At 47.7% G+C, this 23,631-nt stretch overlaps 1 protein-coding gene across 1 annotated transcript in view; it reads right to left on the minus strand.

Moving 5' to 3' along the window:
• LOC144791577 (somatomedin-B and thrombospondin type-1 domain-containing protein-like) overlaps window positions 1-23,631 on the minus strand; it is a 282,311-nt gene that overhangs the window by 131,289 nt on the left and 127,391 nt on the right. The window contains exon 2 of the mRNA XM_078666298.1: window positions 864-1,049. Within this exon, the coding sequence (XP_078522424.1) occupies window positions 864-1,049 (186 nt within the window). The remainder of the gene's footprint in view (window positions 1-863; window positions 1,050-23,631) is intronic.

A 23,631-nucleotide genomic window follows, 5' to 3' on the forward strand; every position in this document is an offset into this window, starting at 1 on the left:
GATTTGCATAATGTTAGCCTCTGTGTCATGCCATAAAATCCCCGAGATTGGGCTTCAGAGTGAATCACAAAATCGAGAAAAAGCTGTTGGGTCTGACTAATGCATGCATTTATTGGAGAGGGAGAGCAACCGTCTGAAGGCTCTCTTTTGTGGAAGGACACAATGGAGTGGCGCTACTTGACTGCTCGCCTTTAACACTCTGTCAGAATCTAGAGCAACATTAGCCTCTTCCTGGAGCTGGTCTGTCTTCAGCCAGACCTAAAAGTGACTGCCTGGGGTCGCACAGTAGCACTTCAAGCATTTAACAAGCATTTGCAATGCAATAGGTCTTGCAATTATGAATATTTGAGCTATTGGCATTGTAAATGATAATGCCTTTTATTTATGTGTTGTTTTTAAAACAGATAAATAAAAGGCATTGTCATTTTAAATGTAAAGAGCTCAAACTCTTGCAAATGCAAGACCTATTGCATTGTTGCAAATGCGTTTGGAGATTTTATTAAAAGAATTAGGAGAGTGTGTCCTTCCTGCAACAGCAGTCAGGACAAAGCTATTTGAGAAAATAGTGCTCTGAGTCTGTAATTAAAGCCTACTGAGTAACAACACACGTAACAGGGGGGTCCTCATGGGAGGTTACAAAATAAGACAAGGCAATACTAAGGTGGGACTACTAAGTCTATTGACCAATGAAAAGCCATGGTTTACAGGGGACAATGACACAAGCCAATAAAAAGTATGGGCAGAGAGTGGGCGGAGCTTCAAGTCCATACCTGAATACGGCATGCCTCGCAGAGCAGCGCATGCACGTCCCAGGCTCGACCTAAAAAGATGTCAATTATTCTATCAGGGACTCGCTCACTTACCTTTAGCCGTCTGGCATATCGGGTTGTCTCCATGGCAACCCCTCCGCTGCTTGAGGTCCGGGCAGGGGGCCCCTCCGTTCCGCGGTGGCACCCTCACCTGGCGGGCCCTTTCACGACTGCCGACCCCGCACAGGGAGCTGCACTCGCTCCACGGGCCCCAGGGCCCCACCACACAGTGAACGGCTGCTGGGATGAGAGCAGGGTGGGGAGGAGGGGAGGGGGAGGGAGGGCAGGAGGAATTGAAGGGGCAGGAGGAGAGAAGAGAACGGCAGGAAGAGGGGGACAGGGAGAGGTTGGGGAGAGTGGGCAGGAGGAATGGAAGGGACATGATGAGAGAAGATATGGGGGGGGGGACAAAGGGGAGAGCGGGAGAAACAGAGAGGGCCCAGGGAATGGAATGGACAGGATGAGAGAATTGAAGGACAGGAAGAAGAGAGGACCATAGAGGGGGTGGTGAGAGAGGGCAGGTATACGAGGAGAAGAGAAAGACAGAGAACAGGAAGCAGGGAGAGATGCATGAGAGAAAAGAGGCAATGAGACGAGTAAGGAGAGAGGAGAAGTGAGAGGATAGAGAAAGACAGTGAGAGAGGGAAGTGACAGAAGAGACCAGGAGAGAACGTGAAAAACAGGGAAGAGAGCGGGACGGGGAGAGGACAGATGAAAGGGAGAAAGGACAGAGAAAGGTACAGCGGGTGAGGAAGACGAAAGTGTAGACAGAGTAACAGGGATAAGTGAGAGGATAGAGAGAGGCAGTGAGAGATGGAAGTGAAAGAAGAGACAAACAGTGAGAGAAGAGAGAGGAAAGAGAGTGGGACATGGACAGAAGAGAGACACAGGGCGAGGAAAGGTGAGACCGAAGGACAGGGAAAGGAGCAGGGATGAAGCATGAGAGGAGTACCATGCGAGTGGGGAGGAGAGAGGATAAAATCAGGACACCGGAGAGCAGCGGCCGAGGAGAGAGCGAATGGTGACAGCAGAGGGAGCGCGAAGGAAGGTTGGAGGGAGAGGTGGCGGGACACACAGCCGGAGTAGAGAGAACCGGGGCAGAGAGGGGACAGAGAGATGGAGAGATGCCGAAAGGAGAAGGCAGTGATAGTTACAAAGAGGCATGTTTGGATGTGGATGAGGGAGAACCCAAGGAAAGGGGAGAATACGAGAAAGACGGAGAGAAATGGAAGTGAAGGGAAATAAAAGGGAAGGAAGAGAGAAAGAAGTCGGAAACGTCGAGGAATATCAAAGGAGATGGGAAGGTATTGAGAGGTGTGGGAGTGGGGCAGAGAGAGGAGGGGATGAAAGATACAGTTAAGATATTTATTAAGGGTGTAAACATTAAGCAGTTGATAATAAATACAATCTCATAATCTGTATGTTGCATTCAACGTTCCAAACACAACAGACCCATTAAATACATTTGTTTCACGGTGATATATAATAAGCTTCATGTAAACCTGGACTTCAATTCATCACACAACCAGGCTTGGCGTGACGTCATGCAGTTGTTGATCCTCCGTGTAACCACAAGGAAAATGTTATGCTCCACCCTTAACCCCTCACCTGATGCCTCTTTGCCGCTCAGAGAATGACAAATGGGAACTACCTGCAGAGCAGGGGCCAGAGGTCTTTGGGCCCTGGTTACAGCTCTGTCTGCTGGTGCCTTCATGATCACAGGGACTAGGGGTACTGAGGGGGGGGCCAGGGGGTCCCCAGGTAGAGCAAGGGCGAACAAAGGGCAAGCCAAGGACATGAATGGCAGAGCTAGGACTACCAAAGGGCAGAGCCGCATGGTCAAATGGCAGATCTAGGGGACCAAAGGGCAGAACTAGGGGACCAAAGGGCATGCCAGGGCTATCAAAGCCCAGAGCCAGGGGTACCGAAGGACAAACCCAGGGGTACCAAAGGGCACAGCCGTGTGGCCAAAGGGGAAGCCAGGGGTATCAAAGCTCAGACCCAGGGGTACCGAAGGGCAAACTCAGGGGTACCAAAGGGCACAGCCGTGTGGCCAAAGGGGAAGCCAGGGGTATCAAAGCTCAGACCCAGGGGTATCGAAAGGCAGAGCCAGAAGGACTAAAGAGCAAAGCAAGGAATACTAAAGGTCAGAGCACAGGGTACTAAGGGGCAAGTCAGGGGTATAACGCTTAGAGTCAGGGGTACCAAATAGCAGAACAAGGGGCACCAAATAGCAGAACAAGGGATACCAACGAGTACAGAAAGGGGCATCAAAGGGGAGAGCTAGGGGTAACAAATGGCTAAGGAAAGGGTACCAAAGGGCACAGCAGGGGGGCATCAAAGGTCCGAGCAAGGGATGCCAAAGGGCAAGTTAGGAGTATCGAATGGGGGAGCCAGGGGTACCAAATGGCAGAGCAAGGGGTAACAAAGGGTACAGCAAGGGACATCAAAGGCCAGAGCAAGGGATATCAAAGTGCAAGTCAGTGGTATGAAAGTTCAGAGCACGTGGTATCAAAGCTCAGAACAAGGTACATTAAAGGGCAAGCCAAGGGTATCACAGTTCAGAGCCAGGGGTATCAAAGCTCAGAACAAGGGATACCAAAGGGCAAGCCAAAGGTAGCAAAGCTCAGAGCCAGGGGTAACAACCGTCAGAGCCAGGGGTAGTAAAGGGCAAACCAGGAGGACAAAAGGGCAGAGCGAGAGGGAACAAAGGGCAAGCTAGGTGTATCAAAGTGGAGAGCAAGTTGTAACAAACAGCAGAGCAAGGGGTGACAAAGGGCACAACAAGGGGCATCAAGGGACAGGGCAAGGGATACCAAAGGGCAAGCCAGGGGTATCAAAGCTTAGAACCAGGGGTAACAAACAGCAGAACAAGAGTTAACAAAGTGCAAGCCAGGGGTCTCAAAGAGCAGAGCCAGGGGTAGCAAATGTCAGAGCAAGGGATACCAAAGAGCAAACCAAGGGTATCGAAGGGGAGATCCAGGGGTGTCAAATAGCACAGAAAGGGGTAACAAAGGCCAGAGCGAGGGGTAACAAATGTCAAAGCAAGGTGTTCTAAAGGGCACACCAGGAGGACAAAAGGACAGAGCCAGAGGGGACAAATGGCAGAGCAGGGGGCATCAAAGGTCATCTCCACCCCCTGATGTGGAGTCTCCCTAAGTTAAAGCATAACAAATATATACATTTATTTCTAAAATAAACATTGCAAATATGTTATTTTAAATGTTAACATTAATGGAAATTCATTTTATATATTTATTTACAATTATTTTTCTGAAGCTTACATTTAAAATAACAATCCTATCTAAAGAAAACGTATATTTTTCAGCATGTATTAATAATTACTAAATGTGATGTATAGAACTAATTAAACTTATGCAATTTAATTCAACATTATTTCCTATGAGGGTTTTATTTTAATTTCGTACCTCCATTATATTCAACGGGAGGGTGTTGCCGGACCAATGATCGGCCATGTGTGGTCCTGGACTTACAACTTTTTTTTAGTAGCTACTTATGCTTTGATTTTGTGAATACCCACAAGTTGGTAACTTACTCAAAACTGTAAATTACTCAAAAAATATTCGCTGAATTTGTGATTCAGGCCCAATGACATTGACCTTGAAATGAATAAAAAGGTGACAGACTAAAATGTAGGATTGAGCTGCCAACCAGCTTCAAGTCTTTAGTATATCTCAGGTTAGAATTACTAATTGTGTGGCTGTTAACATGGTGCAGCGTAATGCACAATATGATGCCTATTTATTGTACATTATAAAGGCCCACGAACATAGCACAAAATTGCATAGATCTAGCATGCACTCACACAAATATTAATACATACACCCACAAGTTTATAATCCAATGCTTTTTTGCTGCCATCAGTTGTGTGAACGCCCAGTTGGTCCAATGGACTCAAGCCATGATTACACATCCCATAACACATAAAGCTATCCAATGGCAGCCAAGGATGAAGAACATGCTACCCGTATGTTATGGAGTAAGGTGGCAAACACAATGAGGATACGATGGTTGAACCCCCCAATCTGATCCAGCTAAAGGGCCACACGCTGAGTAGGCTTCAAATTACTCTTGATGTAACTGATATACATTCAACTAACTCATGTCCAGAGGCGAGTGGGAGGGTAGCCAGAAACCAAGTCACACTTCCACCTCTGACCATGAGAACCCTCCTGGGAGGGTGGCACATCCCTGCATGCACCGCGGCAGTCCTGCCAAGAGGGGTCCTTTGGAAACAGGAAGTGCGCATCAGTGCGCGCGCATGGCTGTGGGAAGGGGGAGGGGTGTCTACTGCACTAGGTCGCCCCCACACGACCTCCCAGGGCTGGCGTTGGAAGGCTCTATTTTCAAAAGCGGAGACTTTAGACTAAAACAGCCAAACTAAGCTCCAGTTATTCAAGGTATGCTGATGCCATGTACTTTGAGTTTTTTCCAGATGAAGTGCTCACTATTTTGTTCATTTGTGCATTCATTCATATATTCATTTGTTATATTTGTATATTTCTTATATACATGTATAACAAATAGTTCATATATTACATATTGTGGTTTGATTTAGATGTATATTAAGTTTAAGTAAGCGTGCAAAAGAATGCATATGCTAATTCCAGCATTTTACACCAGAAATCACGAGGGCTGACTCTTTCCAAAGTAATGTGCAAAGTGTATTTAAGGTGGATGCACAAGCGTCCTAGCGAAGTGGACTTCCGGTCCGAGAGAGGGTCATGACGCAGACATCTCGACTCCGGCGATTATAGACTTGGAGTTTGAGTCTAATGGACTCTTGAACGATGAAGTTCCATAGAGAGCCAGAAGGGGGCCTTGTCTCTGAAGCTGTCCACAACAAACAGACAGAGTGACATTTAGGGCCCGATTCACAGAACTAACTTAAGACAAAATCCTAACCTTACTACTTTTGGTATTCACAGAAGGCATTTCGTAGTAGTAAAGTTAGGATTTTGACTTAAGTTTGACTTAAGTGTGACTTGAGACAGACTTAAGATAGACTTAAGACAGTCTTAAGACAGTCTTAAGACAAACTTAAGACAAAACTTAGGACAAAACTTAGGACAGACTTAAGACAGACTTAAGACACACTTAAGACAAACTTAAGACAAACTTAGGACAGACTTAATAATACAGAGTTTGTAGAGCGCGTGCAGTTACCTCGGCGGAGGTGTCCCGGCGCTAGGTGTGCAGTACAGGCAGACGCCTGATGCGGAGAAGGAAAGAGCTTTCATTACTCAAAGAGCCACGTTTTCAGTAGCTTCCTGAATATGGCTTCAGATGGGGCCAGCTGAATAGCCGATGGTAAGGTGTTCCATAGCTGCGTCACACTGGCGGCAAAGGTCCTGCCCCCTAACCGAGCCCGCCTGACTCGAGGTACACAAAGTTGGAGCAAGGAGCTAGAGCGGAGACAGACTTAAGACAGACTTAAGACAAAATCCTAACTTTACTACTACTAAATGCCTTCTGTGAATACCAAAAGTAGTAAATTTTGGATTTTGTCTTAAATTAGTTCCGTGCATCGGCCCCTTGTAAGGGACGCGTTTCAGGCCTTCCGAGTAACTCATGTAGGCACCTTTGGTGGTGAAAAGGTATATCGCAGCGTAATCCAAAGAAAGGGGGGTCATTCATAAAATGATTTCATTGAAAATCATCAAATATGTTGTCTGTTTTTTAAGTTTTTGTTTCATTGCGTATATTATCTTAGTTGTTCTGTTAATATTAATTACAACTTGTATTTATAATATCTGCACTAGGATGGGGCATTAATTTTCATTAAAGCCTCTTAAAATATATGGTGTGGATTTCTTATGTGTATTCATCCATGCGGGGAAAGGGCCGTGGGTTCTGGGTGTGGGTCAAAGTTCAGCTGGCCACCAGTTGGATTCCCATGTGGTCAATGGTAAAAACCACTAGTGACAACCGGTCAATTGCAGGTCGAGGTGCGGTGCACCCATGGAGAGTAAAGGTGATGCAGGTCCCAGGACCAAGGCATGATAGTCAGTTCAATTTTACCTGGCTCGAGAAGTCTGGGTGCAGAGTTGTCCTGGCTGTCCTTGGTGACGCGGGAGAGCTGGTTTTACAGCTTAGATGGTGCTGGTGGGGAACAGGGTGCAAAATGTCGACAACGGTGCCACCGCTGATGTCCGATAAACGTTTTGCAGTTCCGTTGAGGTGCAGCGTCAAGTAATGGTGGTCCAGGGATGTTGTTGATTAAGAGACAAAAGAGTCTGATTGGTAAATTGGGAAAGGACGGTAGTGCCCTTCATCATGGTGTATTGATATTATGGGTGCTTGCACAAAATACGGGAGCAAAAACATGGTGAGGACAAAATATTGTGTCAAGAATATCAAGGACAAAAATGCTGTGGAGTTAGTTTTTATGGGTAAGTAAATCTTTAACTATACTTAACTCCACATATATGTATCTTGACAGTATATATATATCTATATATCTCATCAAGGGACAGAGGTGTGGATTTAAGAATATGGAATCTAAATCTATACTTACCTTGTTGCACTTACCTTTTCGATATTTTGGTCCTTGATATTTTTCACACGTTATTATGTCTATGTGATATTTATTTCCTCGATATGCCATCAGACAACCAAAATTATGTACAGGTTGTATGCATACTTTTGTATGAAGGTGGGCAAGAGTATCCTGTTGCAGAAGATTATACTAACACCGTGCCACAAGTTGTTGGTACTCTTCAAATGGTCACGGTTAATGAGCCGATATCACACAGTGAGCACCGGATGAGCTGGGACACCATCACAGAGTAAGATTCCATCTTAAGTGTGGCGGTCCTCAATCAACAAATAAATCAAACAGCATTTGTAGAGCACGGCACTGTCCCCCCTCGGGTATCTGAGTGCTGTGTCTCTTTCGAAGAGTGAGGCCTGGAGTCTCTTTCTGAAGTCTTCCCGCGAGGGGGCTATACAGAGCCGGAGGTCGTTCCAGGTCTTGGCAGCGATGTAGGAGAAGGAGCGGCCACCGCTGCTGCTGCGACGGATGTAGGGTGTGTGCGAGGGCGAGTGAAGAGGAGCGCAGAAATCAATCTGGCATTGTGCATCCCCACGGGTGTAAACACGGGGACATGGGAAGCTGCAGCCTTTATTGGAGAGGGTTTGGAACGGCTCCTTAGGCCTCCGAGGTCCCTGCCCCTCCAAAGTTCCTCCATCTTTACGGTCGTTTCCAGCCCCCACTCCCACTTCAAGTCCCACTCACGCGGTGCTAAAAAAGTTTTAAGTTCATAGGTAGGGAGAAGGCAGGGTGCTTCATCTTGTGTTATACACTGCCTGGGCCGCCTCTGTACAGTATGAATGGGCTTTGTACAGCTCAAAATCCTGCAATTTAGAGCTTTACAAAATCCCTTACAGCAACTAGTCCTTAATGCCTTAACATACTTTTTTTATCAGGCACTCACTCTGATGGGTTTAGTGTCCCTTAATGTGGGATCACAGCTGGCCTGGAGTCTGCCTGGGTGCGCATGCGCAGCATCCCAAAACAACAAAGGACAGCCACAAATATTGTGGTTTCCATAGATCCGGGGACAAGGGTGGCTGGTGCCAGATATCTGTAATAATATCCCGCGTGCCAACATACCCATCTGGTTCTCAGAGCCTCGGGTCCCCTGCTAAGCCCCCGCCCAACCCACACACACTGTTACAAGAGAAACAGACCTCACATTTCCAAAAGCGTTCACTTCTGATCGCCAAAGCCTCTCGTTCCAACTGTACTTCGGGACTCAGGGCCCGATTCACAGAACAAACTTAAGACAAAATCCTAAACTTACTACCATTTTGGTATTCACAGAAGGCACTTACTCATTTTGGTATTCACAGAAGGCACTTACTCATTTTGGTATTCACAGAAGGCACTTACTCATTTTGGTATTCACAGAAGGCACTTACTAATTTGGATATTCATAGAAGTTAGGAGTCCTAACTTTACTACTCCTAAACTGAGAAATATCCTAACTTTAAGACTTTCGGTATTCACAGAAGGCATTTAGGAGTCCTTAAGATAGGACTCCTAACTTCTATGAATGCCGAAATGAGTAAGTACCTTCTGTGAATACCAAAATGAGTAGCTGCCTTCTGTGAATACCAAAATGAGTAAGTACCTTCTGTGAATACCAAAATGAGTAGCTGCCTTCTGTGAATACCAAAATGGTAGTAAGTTTAGGATTTTGTCTTAAGTTAGTTCTGTGAATCGGGCCCTCAGCTTTCTGGCTCCTGATTTTAGCAGTTGTGTTTGGGTTGACCTGTTCACGTCACAGAAAACACCCGTGGCTGTCGCTGCTTGTATGCATGCCAGGGTTAGCACCAACCAGGTGACTTGCACCAGGGGAGGGCAGAAACCTAGCCCAGGAACAAGTCACTAAAACAGTCACAACCTAAGAATGGATGTATCACTGCCTCCCCTTGGGGCTCTGAGTCCAAGAACTGCAACCGGGCACATGATCAAGGACTCTGGCACGAAGAGGGGGGGCTACGCCCTGTCTATACGGTTTAGGACCCCTTGGTACAGAAGGGTCCAGGATGGGCCATCTTGCTGCCTATAACAAAAGGGCACCAACAACATTCCACAATCAGACCACATCATACACCCTTCTCGCTGACATTCCAGAGTGACCCCCAATTCTCTGCATTCAGGGGGGCTATTTACAAAGGATTTGTTCTGGCGCTCGTGCGACTCATCGCACTACGTCGATTTACTTACCAATATAAGACCCTGAATACACCGAAAAAACAGCTTAGCGCCCCATGAGCGCCCACCCACCCCCTGGGGATATTTTCAACTCTATGGCACCCTCACCTTCTTTGGGACTGACTGGGCACTCCTACGTTCATGAAGGATGTCCAGGGAGTTCACTCACTATTGCTAGAAAGCCACTTGGGTGTGAAGGAGGGTCTCTGGGCCTTGTTTTTTTTCTCCACATTTGACAGCTCTAAGGGGGTAAAACCACGACCCCAACTACAGTCAGGAAGAAAACCAAGTCATCCCTTCCATGCTACTGAGGACCCCTTAACGAGACCCTACAATTCAGAGCCGTCACTGACCCCACAGATAAGGGTCGAGGGGAAGGACGAAGTCAGAGAACTGTGACCTTTAAGACGAAAGTCTGTGCTCCCTGACTCCCAACAACGTAAACGAATTGAGGAAGAGTTCCCTGTATAAATGAAAACTCCCCTGACAAAATAATATTGTATTGAAGAAAATAACATTATATTGAAACTTCAGTGTAGTCCATGCTGAGACAGCTGCGTAAGCTTGCCCCTCTACTCACCTTCAATACACTCACAGTGTCTGCTTTGAAACTATCACGCCTCGACTATGGTAACTCCCTGTATATCGTCCTCCCAGGTAACCTTCTGGCCAGATTGCAGGTTATCATGAACGACGCTGATAGACTAATCTTTAGAGTGCCCAGGTGAGCCCATGCGGCACCTCTCCTAAAACTGTTGCATTGCGTCCCGGTTGGACAGAGAACAAAGTTCAAAGGCCTCTGTATCGCACATAAGGCCATCTATGGCCAAGCCCCTAGCTACATTAAAGACCGCCTAGCCAAATATAGTCCCAGCAGGGGTGCCGCTCGTGTGAGGAGACTCTCTGGCAGAACTTGGTCCGCGCTACAGGAGTAGTCTGCAATTGTTCCAGCCCGTTTTTGCCATCGTGAGGAGTGCTAGAGGCGAGGCCGCAGAAGAGGTGAGAGGCGCGGCCCCGGGACTGCGAGGACCAGCCTTCAACAACCACAGCTGTGTCCTCTTCCCGGGTGAGCCGCGCCCCCTCCCAGTGCCACGCCCCCTTAGCAGCCTTGCCTACATCAGTACGCTCATTGCCGCGTACCGCGGGACGCGCGCGGGACGCAGCCCGGGGCTAAGCCCGGGCAAAGGGCGGGCCCTCTGTGGCCCTCCGGGGTCCGAGGGTGCCGGGCCGGGGCCATAGCCCTTGCCATGTTTGTCTCCCGCTAACGCCAGCATCTTGATACATGAGTCAGAAACTGCTGTTTATAAACTATTCACGCTCCCCCTTTTAAGCTCTGAATTATATCCCATTATGCCCTCTAAATTGGTAACTATGGACAATTTCTTAATTAAAAAGGTGGCGCAAATTAATAGCAACAGAAGGGCGTCTCTGGGATTGGAGCTCCCTTCTACATCTACTCTGGAGCCACCACTCATTGCTATAGAGACACCCCTGATAGAGGAGCCCCCTGCCCCTGTACGCAAGATAATTACTGCAGTTGCTATGATCCATGCGGGCCAGAATGATCAGGATTCTAATGGCCCAGTCTTTCTGGGGACAGGTATAGGCTCTTCCGGAATACACGAGCCCGCAGCAAAGGAATCACCACGCAGATTTAAGAAAGCCCGAGTGAGACGCAGGGGGAAGCAAGGGAAAAATAGTTATAAAAATCCAGAAGGAGGGGGGGGGTGAGTTCGCATCTTCATCAGTATTTATAGGAAACAGATCAGCCGTATTTGGAGAAACAGGAGATACTACTGTGCCTAAACGACCTGGTGATTCTTGTCTTCTGATCGATTTCTCACACACAGGGGTCGCTGTCAATAGCGAAAGTGCTGCCGATGACCCCACTATCACCAATAACCAGCCACTGTCCAGTACACCTACTAGTGTATCTGTATTAGACCTACTTACCGGGAATGATAGTGTCAGGCTATCAGGTTCTCCGAAACTCTCCATCGAGCCATCCCTCATGTCCCCTACATCCCCCCTCATCATGACAAGCAATAAAAAAAGGGGGGGAAAGCCATTGGGAAATCAAGCTCATAAAATAAGGAAAGAAGTTGATATTGTATCCCAATTAGAATCTGGCGAAACCCTAGGATGTGAGGCAGCTATGATGGCCAAGATCGTAGAACTTATCAGGGGTGTGATGCAACCTCTTCTAGATAAGACTTCTATGATGTGTGCACATCTAGACCAAATAGAGAAGAAGGTTGAACAGAATTCCCTTCTCTTATCTGACCTGGTAAAGGGGATAGGAAAACCTAAGGCACACTCGCTATTAAAACCCAACCCACCTGTAAAACCCCCAGTAATAGGTCCCCCTCCACTGCAAGTAATGACAACACCTGCACTAATAACACCGGTATCCAAGCAAAAACAGAAACCAGTGAAAGAGGGAGTAAGTTCGGCCAGTCCGGCGATTACATCAATAACCCCTACCCCACAGATGGCCACACCCCAACTGGCTGCTCCTGTAACTAAGGAGCAACAATCTAAGGCAGGGGGAGGTCAAAATAAAGATGGTAGTAAGGACTTGGCAACGACTAAGTCAAATAAAGGTAACATTAACTCCACTGCCCCCGAAAAAACTAAAACTAATCATATTATAGACCTAACCCCTGAGTCAGCCCCTTATGTTATTGTAATGGCAGGGGTACCGGAACTGCCTGCAGGTAAATGGGAAGATCAAGGAGCGTTACGGAACAAGGTTGTGTTCTGGCTCCGTGATAATAGACCGTTACCTGCTTCAATAAATGGTGAAATTTTAAGCCTAAGGCGTGCCAACTGGGTAGGAGCTAGGCCAAAGGACAAAAATGGTGATGTTATAATCATCAATTTCAAGGATCATAGGGCTGTGAGGCATATTGGGGACTGGTTTGATGTTAGTAGTAGTGATTCAATCTCCACTCATCTCCTTTCCTATTTCTATCCCTATGCACCCCCAAAAAGTTTTAATAACTGGGGCAGGGATAGACAGCTAATTAGGAAGCCAGTCCAACAACGACGGAGGTTTGGAAATATAAGATTATGGGACATGACTGAGTTGGAGGGCGCACCGCCTCCGAGGGGTAGCTTTGGTTATGCAAATGGTCAAGGTTCCTCTTTTTACACCCAGAGGCCGGAGGATTACTATCCTAGAAATGAGTACCAACCCTATCAACACCCTCTTCCCAGTAATCATTATCTACCACACCTGGAACCCAACCCTTTCCAATGTAGATCAAGGAACAATAGAGATTTACTACCAAATATGTATAATTTACCGATCCAAAACCGATACCAGATCTTTTCTGGTCTGGATGGGGTAGATTGACAACAAGCCCAGACCCCTATAGAATTTCTGGATGGGAATAAGCCCCCCTCCCCAGCCTCCCAAGGGTGTACTAAGGGTGGGGTTTCTTCTTCTTCTAATATCAATTCTAATCTTACAGAGGCCCCTAGTGAGCCATCACAAGAACCTCCCATATTAAATAAGACCTCCGCCTCCGATGGGCCGACACCCTGTGACAGTGTTTCTCTAGATCAGGTGCATTCCTTCGTAGGTGATAATAATGGGAGTAGGGGAAAGATAGATAATGGTTCAATGCAGGCGAAGAGCGCTTTTTGTGAACTGCTCTTCTGGAATGTAGCTGGGCTGAAGCAAAAAATCATCAACCCAGCTTGGGAGTCTGTAATAGGAGGCAAGGATATAGTGGCCTTACAAGAAACATGGACCCAGGTCCCAATCCATATAAATGGCTTTAGAACCTTCTTTACCCCCGCAGTTGGAGGCCGTTTTGGTAGGGCAAAAGGTGGTTTGACCACGTTTGTCTCTAATCACCTTAAAACAAAACAGGTCCAATGTCACTTAAATTCCAAATACTTCCAGCTAATAATTCTAAGAGATCTTAAAGGAGCAAAGGTGATTATCATCAATTTTTATAATAATGTCCCGAGGGATGAAATTGTGGTTGCGATTAAGCAGCTCAAGGAGGAAGCTCAGTTAGAGGTAGACAAAAATGACAGAGAATTAGTAATTTTATGGGGGGGGGATTTTAACTGCACGCTTTGTACCAAAGGGAGTCAGGGCCTATGTGGCCTAATGACAGAGAGAGATGTGAATCTGACCCACTTCGATCATACTTTAATGGGGGACTTGCTGAAAGAATTATTGTTTATGTTTGACTTAGGGTTTGCCAATGAATTAGCGTTAAAACCCACACCCTTTGTCCCGACCTTTGTTGGAAGAGGCTTATCAACCATTGACTTTATCATCGCCTCCAGTAACCTTAGTCATAGAGTTGCGACGCTTACAAACATTCCACTGCCCATAAGTGATCATCTTCCCCAATGCCTTAAGATTGCAGATCTATTCCAAGACCCATCTACGGCCGCGCCACTTGTTGAGGCAGCGGTTGATGTGGCTGCCTTCCTCATCTTCAGAGATGAGCTCCGCCCACCTGCAGTCAACAAGAGGGGGGCAGACGAGGACCACCCCAAGCCTGACTTCATTGTTCACCACATGTGAGGACCCGGTGACGGAGCCCCCACTTGCTGTCTCTTACTCACACACGTGTCTTCAGGCTGGGTACACTACATAACATGAGTAACATGTCTCTAGTGTCATAATGGTTCTGTTTAAAAACATATTAACATACCTAGAAACTATGGGAGAAATATTTGGGAAGTGATGCACACATGCACAAAAATTAACACAGACCTGCCTTAATAACCCTAACAAAATAATTTGTTAGCAAGCTTCCACAACTACAAGCACCATGCTGAAGGTGGTGGAGGCAGCTCAAGATACTTTTGCCTCCCTTGGTACACATCGCAGTGTATGGGGATGGTGGAGGAGAAAGGTGAAAAACGTTTCCAGCTCCCCCTTGGTATCCACTGTCGTGTATAGGATGATGGTGGAGAATGGTCAAAATACTTTCCATCTTAGTACACAATATGGTGACTGGGGATGAAGGGAGGCAGGTAGAAACACTTTCAGGGTTCCCGTTGGTACCCCGTGTAGAGTATAGAGATAGTGGGGTTGATAGATCTCCAAGCTTTCAACCTCTCCCTTGGCACCCACTGAGGTGTAGAGGGATAGTAGAGGGAGGCAGCTCTAGACACCTTCAGGGTCTCACTTGAAGAGGCAAAAAACAACAAGTGATGGACTGAATGTAGAGCAATGTCACACACTCCCCCAGTCAAAAGATCTGGGCCCAAATCCATCGTTTTTTTGCACTCCACACCACCCTGGGTCAGATAATGGCTTTATGCAAATCAGCTCTGACCCTGTTGCCCCATGGGAACAGTCCAGTCCGAACTACAACAGCCATATCTTTCCCAGACCGGAATCAAGCATCCGAGGACCGGACCGGTTTCGAGGTAACACCTCTCTTCAGCCCGGCTAGCTTGACTCCAAGTGGTGTGGAGTGCCTGGGACCCACGTCTGGGCATCCCCAGCGCACTTAGGGCGGCAATTGCAAAAAACAACAAGTGATGGACTGAATGTGGATCAATGTCACACACTCCCCCAGTCAAAAGATCTGGGCCCAAATCCATCGTTTTTTTGCACTCCACACCACCCTGGGTCAGATAATGGCTTTATGCAAATCAGCTCTGACCCTGTTGCCCCATGGGAACAGTCCAGTCCGAACTACAACAGCCATATCTTTCCCAGACCGGAATCAAGCATCCGAGGACCGGACCGGTTTCGAGGTAACACCTCTCTTCAGCCCGGCTAGCTTGACTCCAAGTGGTGTGGAGTGCCTGGGACCCACGTCTGGGCATCCCCAGCGCACTTAGGGCGGCAATTGCAAAAAACAACAAGTGATGGACTGAATGTGGATCAATGTCACACACTCCCCCAGTCAAAAGATCTGGGCCCAAATCCATCGTTTTTTTGCACTCCACACCACCCTGGGTCAGATAATGGCTTTATGCAAATCAGCTCTGACCCTGTTGCCCCATGGGAACAGTCCAGTCCGAACTACAACAGCCATATCTTTCCCAGACCGGAATCAAGCATCCGAGGACCGGACCGGTTTCGAGGTAACACCTCTCTTCAGCCAGGCTAGCTTGACTCCAAGTGGTGTGGAGTGCCTGGGACCCATGTCTGGGCATCCCCAGCGCACTTAGGGCGGCAATTGCAAAAAACAACAAGTGATGGACTGAATGTGGATCAATGTCACACACTCCCCCAGTCAAAAGATCTGGGCCCAAATCCATCGTTTTTTTGCACTCCACACCACCCTGGGTCAGATAATGGCTTTATGCAAATCAGCTCTGACCCTGTTGCCCCATGGGAACAGTCCAGTCCGAACTACAACAGCCATATCTTTCCCAGACCGGAATCAAGCATCCGAGGACCGGACCGGTTTCGAGGTAACACCTCTCTTCAGCCCGGCTAGCTTGACTCCAAGTGGTGTGGAGTGCCTGGGACCCACGTCTGGGCATCCCCAGCGCACTTAGGGCGGCAATTGCAAAAAACAACAAGTGATGGACTGAATGTGGATCAATGTCACACACTCCCCCAGTCAAAAGATCTGGGCCCAAATCCATCGTTTTTTTGCACTCCACACCACCCTGGGTCAGATAATGGCTTTATGCAAATCAGCTCTGACCCTGTTGCCCCATGGGAACAGTCCAGTCCGAACTACAACAGCCATATCTTTCCCAGACCGGAATCAAGCATCCGAGGACCGGACCGGTTTCGAGGTAACACCTCTCTTCAGCCCGGCTAGCTTGACTCCAAGTGGTGTGGAGTGCCTGGGACCCACGTCTGGGCATCCCCAGCGCACTTAGGGCGGCAATTGCAAAAAAACAACAAGTGATGGACTGAATGTGGATCAATGTCACACACTCCCCCAGTCAAAAGATCTGGGCCCAAATCCATCGTTTTTTTGCACTCCACACCACCCTGGGTCAGATAATGGCTTTATGCAAATCAGCTCTGACCCTGTTGCCCCATGGGAACAGTCCAGTCCGAACTACAACAGCCATATCTTTCCCAGACCGGAATCAAGCATCCGAGGACCGGACCGGTTTCGAGGTAACACCTCTCTTCAGCCCGGCTAGCTTGACTCCAAGTGGTGTGGAGTGCCTGGGACCCACGTCTGGGCATCCCCAGCGCACTTAGGGCGGCAATTGCAAAAAACAACAAGTGATGGACTGAATGTGGATCAATGTCACACACTCCCCCAGTCAAAAGATCTGGGCCCAAATCCATCGTTTTTTTGCACTCCACACCACCCTGGGTCAGATAATGGCTTTATGCAAATCAGCTCTGACCCTGTTGCCCCATGGGAACAGTCCAGTCCGAACCACAACAGCCATATCTTTCCCAGACCGGAATCAAGCATCCGAGGACCGGACCGGTTTCGAGGTAACACCTCTCTTCAGCCCGGCTAGCTTGACTCCAAGTGGTGTGGAGTGCCTGGGACCCACGTCTGGGCATCCCCAGCGCACTTAGGGCGGCAATTGCAAAAAACAACAAGTGATGGACTGAATGTGGATCAATGTCACACACTCCCCCAGTCAAAAGATCTGGGCCCAAATCCATCATTTTTTTGCACTCCACACCACCCTGGGTCAGATAATGGCTTTATGCAAATCAGCTCTGACCCTGTTGCCCCATGGGAACAGTCCAGTCCGAACTACAACAGCCATATCTTTCCCAGGCCGGAATCAAGCATCCGAGGACCGGACCGGTTTCGAGGTAACACCTCTCTTCAGCCCGGCTAGCTTGACTCCAAGTGGTGTGGAGTGCCTGGGACCCACGTCTGGGCATCCCCAGCGCACTTAGGGCGGCAATTGCAAAAAACAACAAGTGATGGACTGAATGTGGATCAATGTCACACACTCCCCCAGTCAAAAGATCTGGGCCCACTTGAAGAGGAGCATTTCAAAGTAAACTGAGATACAAGGGACGTGTGTAAGGCAATTGAGGAACTGAAGAGAGGAACATCGGCTGTCAAAAGACTCTTCAAAACATCTGTAACCTGAATGATATTTTTGATGCTAATTTGTCAATGTTTCTACAGGGAAATAACATCATTTATAGCGCTTCCTACCACTTATGCATTCATTCAACCAAGCCTTCCACTGTTGCTTCAGCCTCAAAAGACTGCTCTGATGCTTGCCGTTATCATCATCATCAAACAGGATTTATAGAGCGCTGCTAATCACCCACAAGGGTATCAAGGCGCTGAGAGCCATCTGCTCAGGTGGAATCAGTTGAACAACCAGGTCTTGAGTCCCTTTCTGAATTCCTGAAGAAAGGGTGAGGTCCGAAGGTCCAGGACTTTGCTGCAAGGTTGGAGAAGGAGCGCCCTCCACTGTTGCTTCGGCGGATGCAGGAGTGTGAGCAAGTGAGAGGGAGGCAGATCGCTGGTGTCTTGAGGGTCGGTGGATGCTCAGGTGGTGGTTGATGCATGACGGCTCTTGGTAGTGCATTGCTTTGTAGGCGTGGGTCAGCATCTTGAATTCGCATCTTTTGTGGACGCGGAACCAATGGGGTTTCTTGAGGTGAGGGGTGATGTGGGTTTGCTTTCAGGAGGTCAAGGGTGAGTCTGGCCGCCGAGTTCTGTATGGTCTGCAGTCTTTGTAGGAGGTGAGTTGTAATTCCTGCGTAGAGTGTGTTGCCGTAGTCCAGGCGGCTAGTGACGAGGACTTGAGTGATGATACGTCTGGTGCTGGCTGGGAGCCATTTGAAGATCTTTCAGAGCATGCAAAGGATGAGGAAACAGGCGGCAGAGACTTTGTTGATCTGGTTTTTCATGGTGAGTTTGCTGTCCAGGATGACACAAAGGTTCCTGGCGTGTTCTGTACGAGTGGGTGAGAATCCGAGTTGAGCAGGCCACCAGGACTTATTCCACGGGGAGTGGTTGTTCCCGAAGATCAGTACTTTTCTTCTGTCTGCATTGAGCGTGAGGCAGTTGTTTTGCATCCAGCCAGTGACACTGATCATGCACAGGAGGAAGATAGTCTTCGTTGTGATCCAAACAATTGCCTACTGCAATGGAATATATGATGGCCACCCAGCCAAGACCGCATCAAAAGTCCCAGGCGTACAAGCTATGTTTTGCCTCAACCTTGCAATGAAGTGTGCTGAACACATCTCTCCTGATTTATTGAGTCCCAATCAAATACCAGATACTGTTCAGGGCCCATGTGGGTCATGTGTCATCCTTCCTCCCAAAGAGACTCCTATAAGGGACTGAGCAAAACCACCTAGGGGCCGATTCACAGAACTAACCGAAGACAACATCCTAAACGTACTACTTTTGGTATTCACAGAAGTTAGGATTTTGTCTTAAGTTTGTCTTAAGTCTGTCTTAGGTCTATCTTAAGACAAACTGAAGACAAAATCCTAACTTCTGTGAATACCAAAAGTAGTAAGTTTAGGATTTTGTCTTAAGTTAGTTCTGTGAATCGGGCCCCTAGTTACATCCAGTCATGTACACATGCTTTGGTGTCAAATCATTCCAGCCTCAAAGCTCTCCCCTCTGAAACTTTCTTAATCCACCCCAGTGAAAAGGAACACAATGGGCTCCTCGTCTAAGGCTTGCAGATTCAAAGCGCTGTAAATATGAGGAATTACTATAACACCCTTCACTGCTGGTTACACCCATACTTCTGCATCAGATTTATCACTTCAGTGAACTACCTCCCTCAATGGCTGTCTAAGTGTTTATACATTTCACTTTATATTTAGATGTGCGGGTAGATCTCTATAAATGTATGTACTAATGTTTAGATACTGGGGATAAAAGTGTTTTCCCTTCAACTTCTGTCGGTGCAACACTCAATGCATCCCTCCACTGTGTGCCTCATCCCAAACCTTTCAGACTAATATACACACCCAAACATCCTTTCAAAACTCTCCCCTCCTTTACGCACCTCATCTAACTAACAGGGGTACATGTCCACCACTCCCAATAACATTCCACATCTTCCCTTTACTTATCCACTTCAATGAATCTACCCCTTTGAAAACAGTACAGTACATGCATGAGATCTGAAGAGCACAAACCTAAAAAAAAACGTGCACAACTAATCCACAGGGAAAAAAGAAGCACACATTATTAATGCTACTCCCTATTTAACTTTAATCTTGGGGTCTGGAATAGCGTGCTACTCACCCCCAAAGCGCTTCAACATTTCATCAGGGGTACTAACTGCTATATAAATACAATTTACAACTATAACTACCATTACATCAGTGTACTCATGACGAAATCCGACACTACTCACAATTCGTATCACGGAGCCTTGCTTGATGTTGTGCGTCTCACAGGGCTCTGCAGAGCCCACAGGGTGCAAGAAAGGCCTCACAATAACGCCAAAGAGGACATGAATATATCAAGAGGATTATAAAAGCCCCTTCCTGCCAGGAGAGGTTTTCTGGTTCATGGATTCCATCCCAGCGCTTGAGAACAAGGCTGAACCCCCCCCCCCCCCCCCGTGCCTCTGGCCTCTTGGAGCACCATTCACCTCACTTCTACTGGAAACAAAGATGATGCTTGTGCATGTCATCTTGTCTAGGTGTGATTGACAGGTCGTGCATGGGGTCCTCTGCATGCACCCCTCTGAAAGCCCCTCCTGTCAAATGAGGAACGTGCTTAGAAGCGGCTATAGCAACAGCAGATCTGTGACTGCAGCCCCTGACACCAGGGGTTTCAGGACAGGGCGAGGGTCCCTGCTCAGCAATCACTGAGTACACATCAACCCTCCCCTGCATACCAGAGCATGCTGTGTGTGGGTAGGTATCTATGTATGTGCGTACTTTATGTATGCATGTATGCATGTATGGATGTATTTGGAGTCCACGTAAAGCGCTTTGATGCCTTCGGGTCCAGTTAGCGCTACATAAAAGTCAAAATAAATGAATAACATAAATAAATGCATGCATGTATACGGTATTCCTATACCACAACCCTAGCCAAGGGCAGTGGAGGGCTGGAGGTGCATTCCACGCATTCCAGCAGAGGCAGAGGATCAGGGGCAGAGAAGCAGAAGGCAAGTGCATTACCAGGGTCGGGTGAGGGTGGGAACCGGTGGCAGGAGGGCCAGAGAGGAGCAGGAGAGACAGCAATGACCAGTGTTGGCATTGAGGCATGGGGGAGGGGTATCAGTGCTGCCACAGAGGCAGGCGGCCAGGGACACTTGAGGGTTGAGGGTGGGAACTGGTACAGAGGCCTGAGCCTGAGGGCTAGGAGGCAGGGGGCAGGGCTAGAGAGACAAGGCCGTGTGAGATGGGAGGTAGTGTGTTTCAGTGTGGGTGGGAACTGTTGGTGGGAGGACCCGGTTCATCACAGTGGCAGGAAGCCCAAATCAGCGTCAGGTCGGGTGATAACTGTTGGCAGGGCACCCGAGGGGTATAATATGCAGGGAGGTGAATCTTAAGTTTTGGATGGACACTCGATGTGGGCTCCGGGACAGACAGGTAGACTGCACGTCTTTTGCATCATCGGCCACTATGGATATCCCTGCATTACATGAAGCTTGGGCCATTGGCCACTATGGATATCCCTGCATTACATGAAGATTGGACCACTGGCCACTATGGATATCCCTGCATTACATGAGGATTGGGCCATTGGCCACTATGGATATTCATGCATTACTTGAAGATTGCATGATTGGCCACTATGGATATCCCTGCATTACATGAGGATTGGGCCATTGGCCACTATGGATATACATGCATTACTTGAAGATTGCATGATTGGCCACTATGGATATCCCAGCATTACTTGAAGATTGCATGATTGGCCACTATGGATATCCCTGCATTACATGAAGATTGGACCACTGGCCACTATGGATATCCCTGCACTACATGAAGATTGGACCACTGGCCACTATGGATATCCCTGCATTATATGAGGATTGGACCATTGGCCACTATGGATATACATGCATTACTTGAAGATTGCATGATTGGCCACTATGGATATCCCTGCATTACATGACGATTGCATCATTGGCCACTATGGATATCCCTGCATTGCATGAAGATTGGACCTCTGGCCACTATGGATATCCCTGCATTACATGAGGATTAGGCCATTGGCCACTATGGATATACATGCATTACTTGAAGATTGCATGATTGGCCACTATGGATATCCCTGCATTACATGAGGATTAGGCCATTGGCCACTATGTTATGTTATGTTATGTTAATAACTTTTATTAGGCGCACAGCTGCCCCAGCGAAGGGGCGTCCTGGCGCCTGATCAGATACCACAACACAACAGATCAGAGCTGAAAAGAAGAGAAATCAATTAACCGAAGCGAACAGGTGAGTTTTAATGGCGCGTCTGAAAAGAGTAAGGCTATCCAGGGCACGAATGTGTACCGGGAGGGAGTTCCATAAATCAGCCGCCAGGACACGAAAAGAGCGCCCTCCCATCCTACTCAGTCTGAACCTAGGCTTGATCGCCAGATGGAGAGATTCAGACCTGAGGGACCGTGTAGGGAGATACGGAGAAATGAGGCCCGCAAGAGCAGGAGGGGAGGAACGCTTCAGAATCTTAAATGTCAGACAGAGAGCCTTAAATTTGATTCTCTGTCTGACCGGAAGCCAGTGAAGGGAGGTCAGGACCGAGGAGACAGAACATCGTCTCGGGAGGCCCACGATGGCACGTGCCGCAGCGTTCTGCACAATCTGCAGCCTTGAAGCCTCAGCCTGGTTCACTCCAAGTAGCAGAGCACTCCCATAGTCCAATCGCGACAAAATGGAGGCCTGAACCACCAGTTGCCGCGTGGGGGGGTCGAAGAACTTAAGGACAGGTCGCAGTCCTCGCAGGATACCAAAGCAGGTAGCTGCTGTCTTCTTTGTATGACTGGCAAAAGAAAGATGGGAATCCAGCCAGACCCCCAAATTTTTAACTTCGGCCACTGGAGTAGGAGAAGCGCCCAATTCGGGAGGCCACCACTGGTCTCCCCAAAGTTCCGTCTGCTTCCCTAAGATCAGGACCTCGGTTTTTTTAGCGTTAAGCTGTAAGCAGTTGCTACGCATCCACTTAGCCACAGCTATAAGTCCTGCCCGGAATCTGGGAGCATTCACCTCAGGGTCCCCACTGAGTGTCACCGCCAGCTGCGTGTCGTCGGCGTACGATGTCATGGTAAGGCCACATTCCCTGACGACAGCAGCCAGCGGTTTCACATACAGATTGATGTATATGGATATACATGCATTACTTGAAGATTGCATGATTGGCCACTATGGATATCCCTGCATTACATGAGGATTAGGCCATTGGCCACTATGGATATACATGCATTACTTGAAGATTGCATGATTGGCCACTATGGATATCCCTGCATTACATGAAGATTGGACCACTGGCCACTATGGATATCCCTGCATTACATGAAGATTGTACCACTGGCCACTATGGATATCCCTGCATTACTTGAAGATTGCATGATTGGCCACTATGGATATCCCTGCATTACATGAAGATTGGACTACTGGCCACTATGGATATCCCTGCATTACATGAAGATTGGACCACTGGCCACTATGGATATCCCTGCATTACATGAGGATTGGACCATTGGCCACTATGGATATCCCTGCATTACTTGAAGATTGCATGATTGGCCACTATGGATATCCCTGCATTACTTGAAGATTGCATGATTGGCCACTATGGATATCCCTGCATTACATGAAGATTGGACCACTGGCCACTATGGATATCCCTGCATTACATGAGGATTGGACCATTGGCCACTATGGATATACATGCATTATGTGAAGATTGGACCATTGGCCACTATGGATATCCCTTCGTTATATGAAGACTGCATCATTTGCTGCTATGGATATTCTTGCATTACATGATTGTAATCATAGGTCTATATGATGGTCACTATAGATATAGTTGAATTATATCTGCATTACATGAAGATTGCACTACTAGTCACAATATATATCCCTGCGTGACATAAAGAGTACACCATTAGTTACTGCAAGCAGCGTTGTAGTAGCTGAACGCTGCATAGCAGAAACACCAGAAACAAAGACATAGTATTATAAAGTCC

The sequence above is a fragment of the Lissotriton helveticus genome, chromosome 11 (assembly GCF_964261635.1).
Source record: "Lissotriton helveticus chromosome 11, aLisHel1.1, whole genome shotgun sequence".
Lineage (NCBI taxonomy): Eukaryota > Metazoa > Chordata > Amphibia > Caudata > Salamandridae > Lissotriton > Lissotriton helveticus.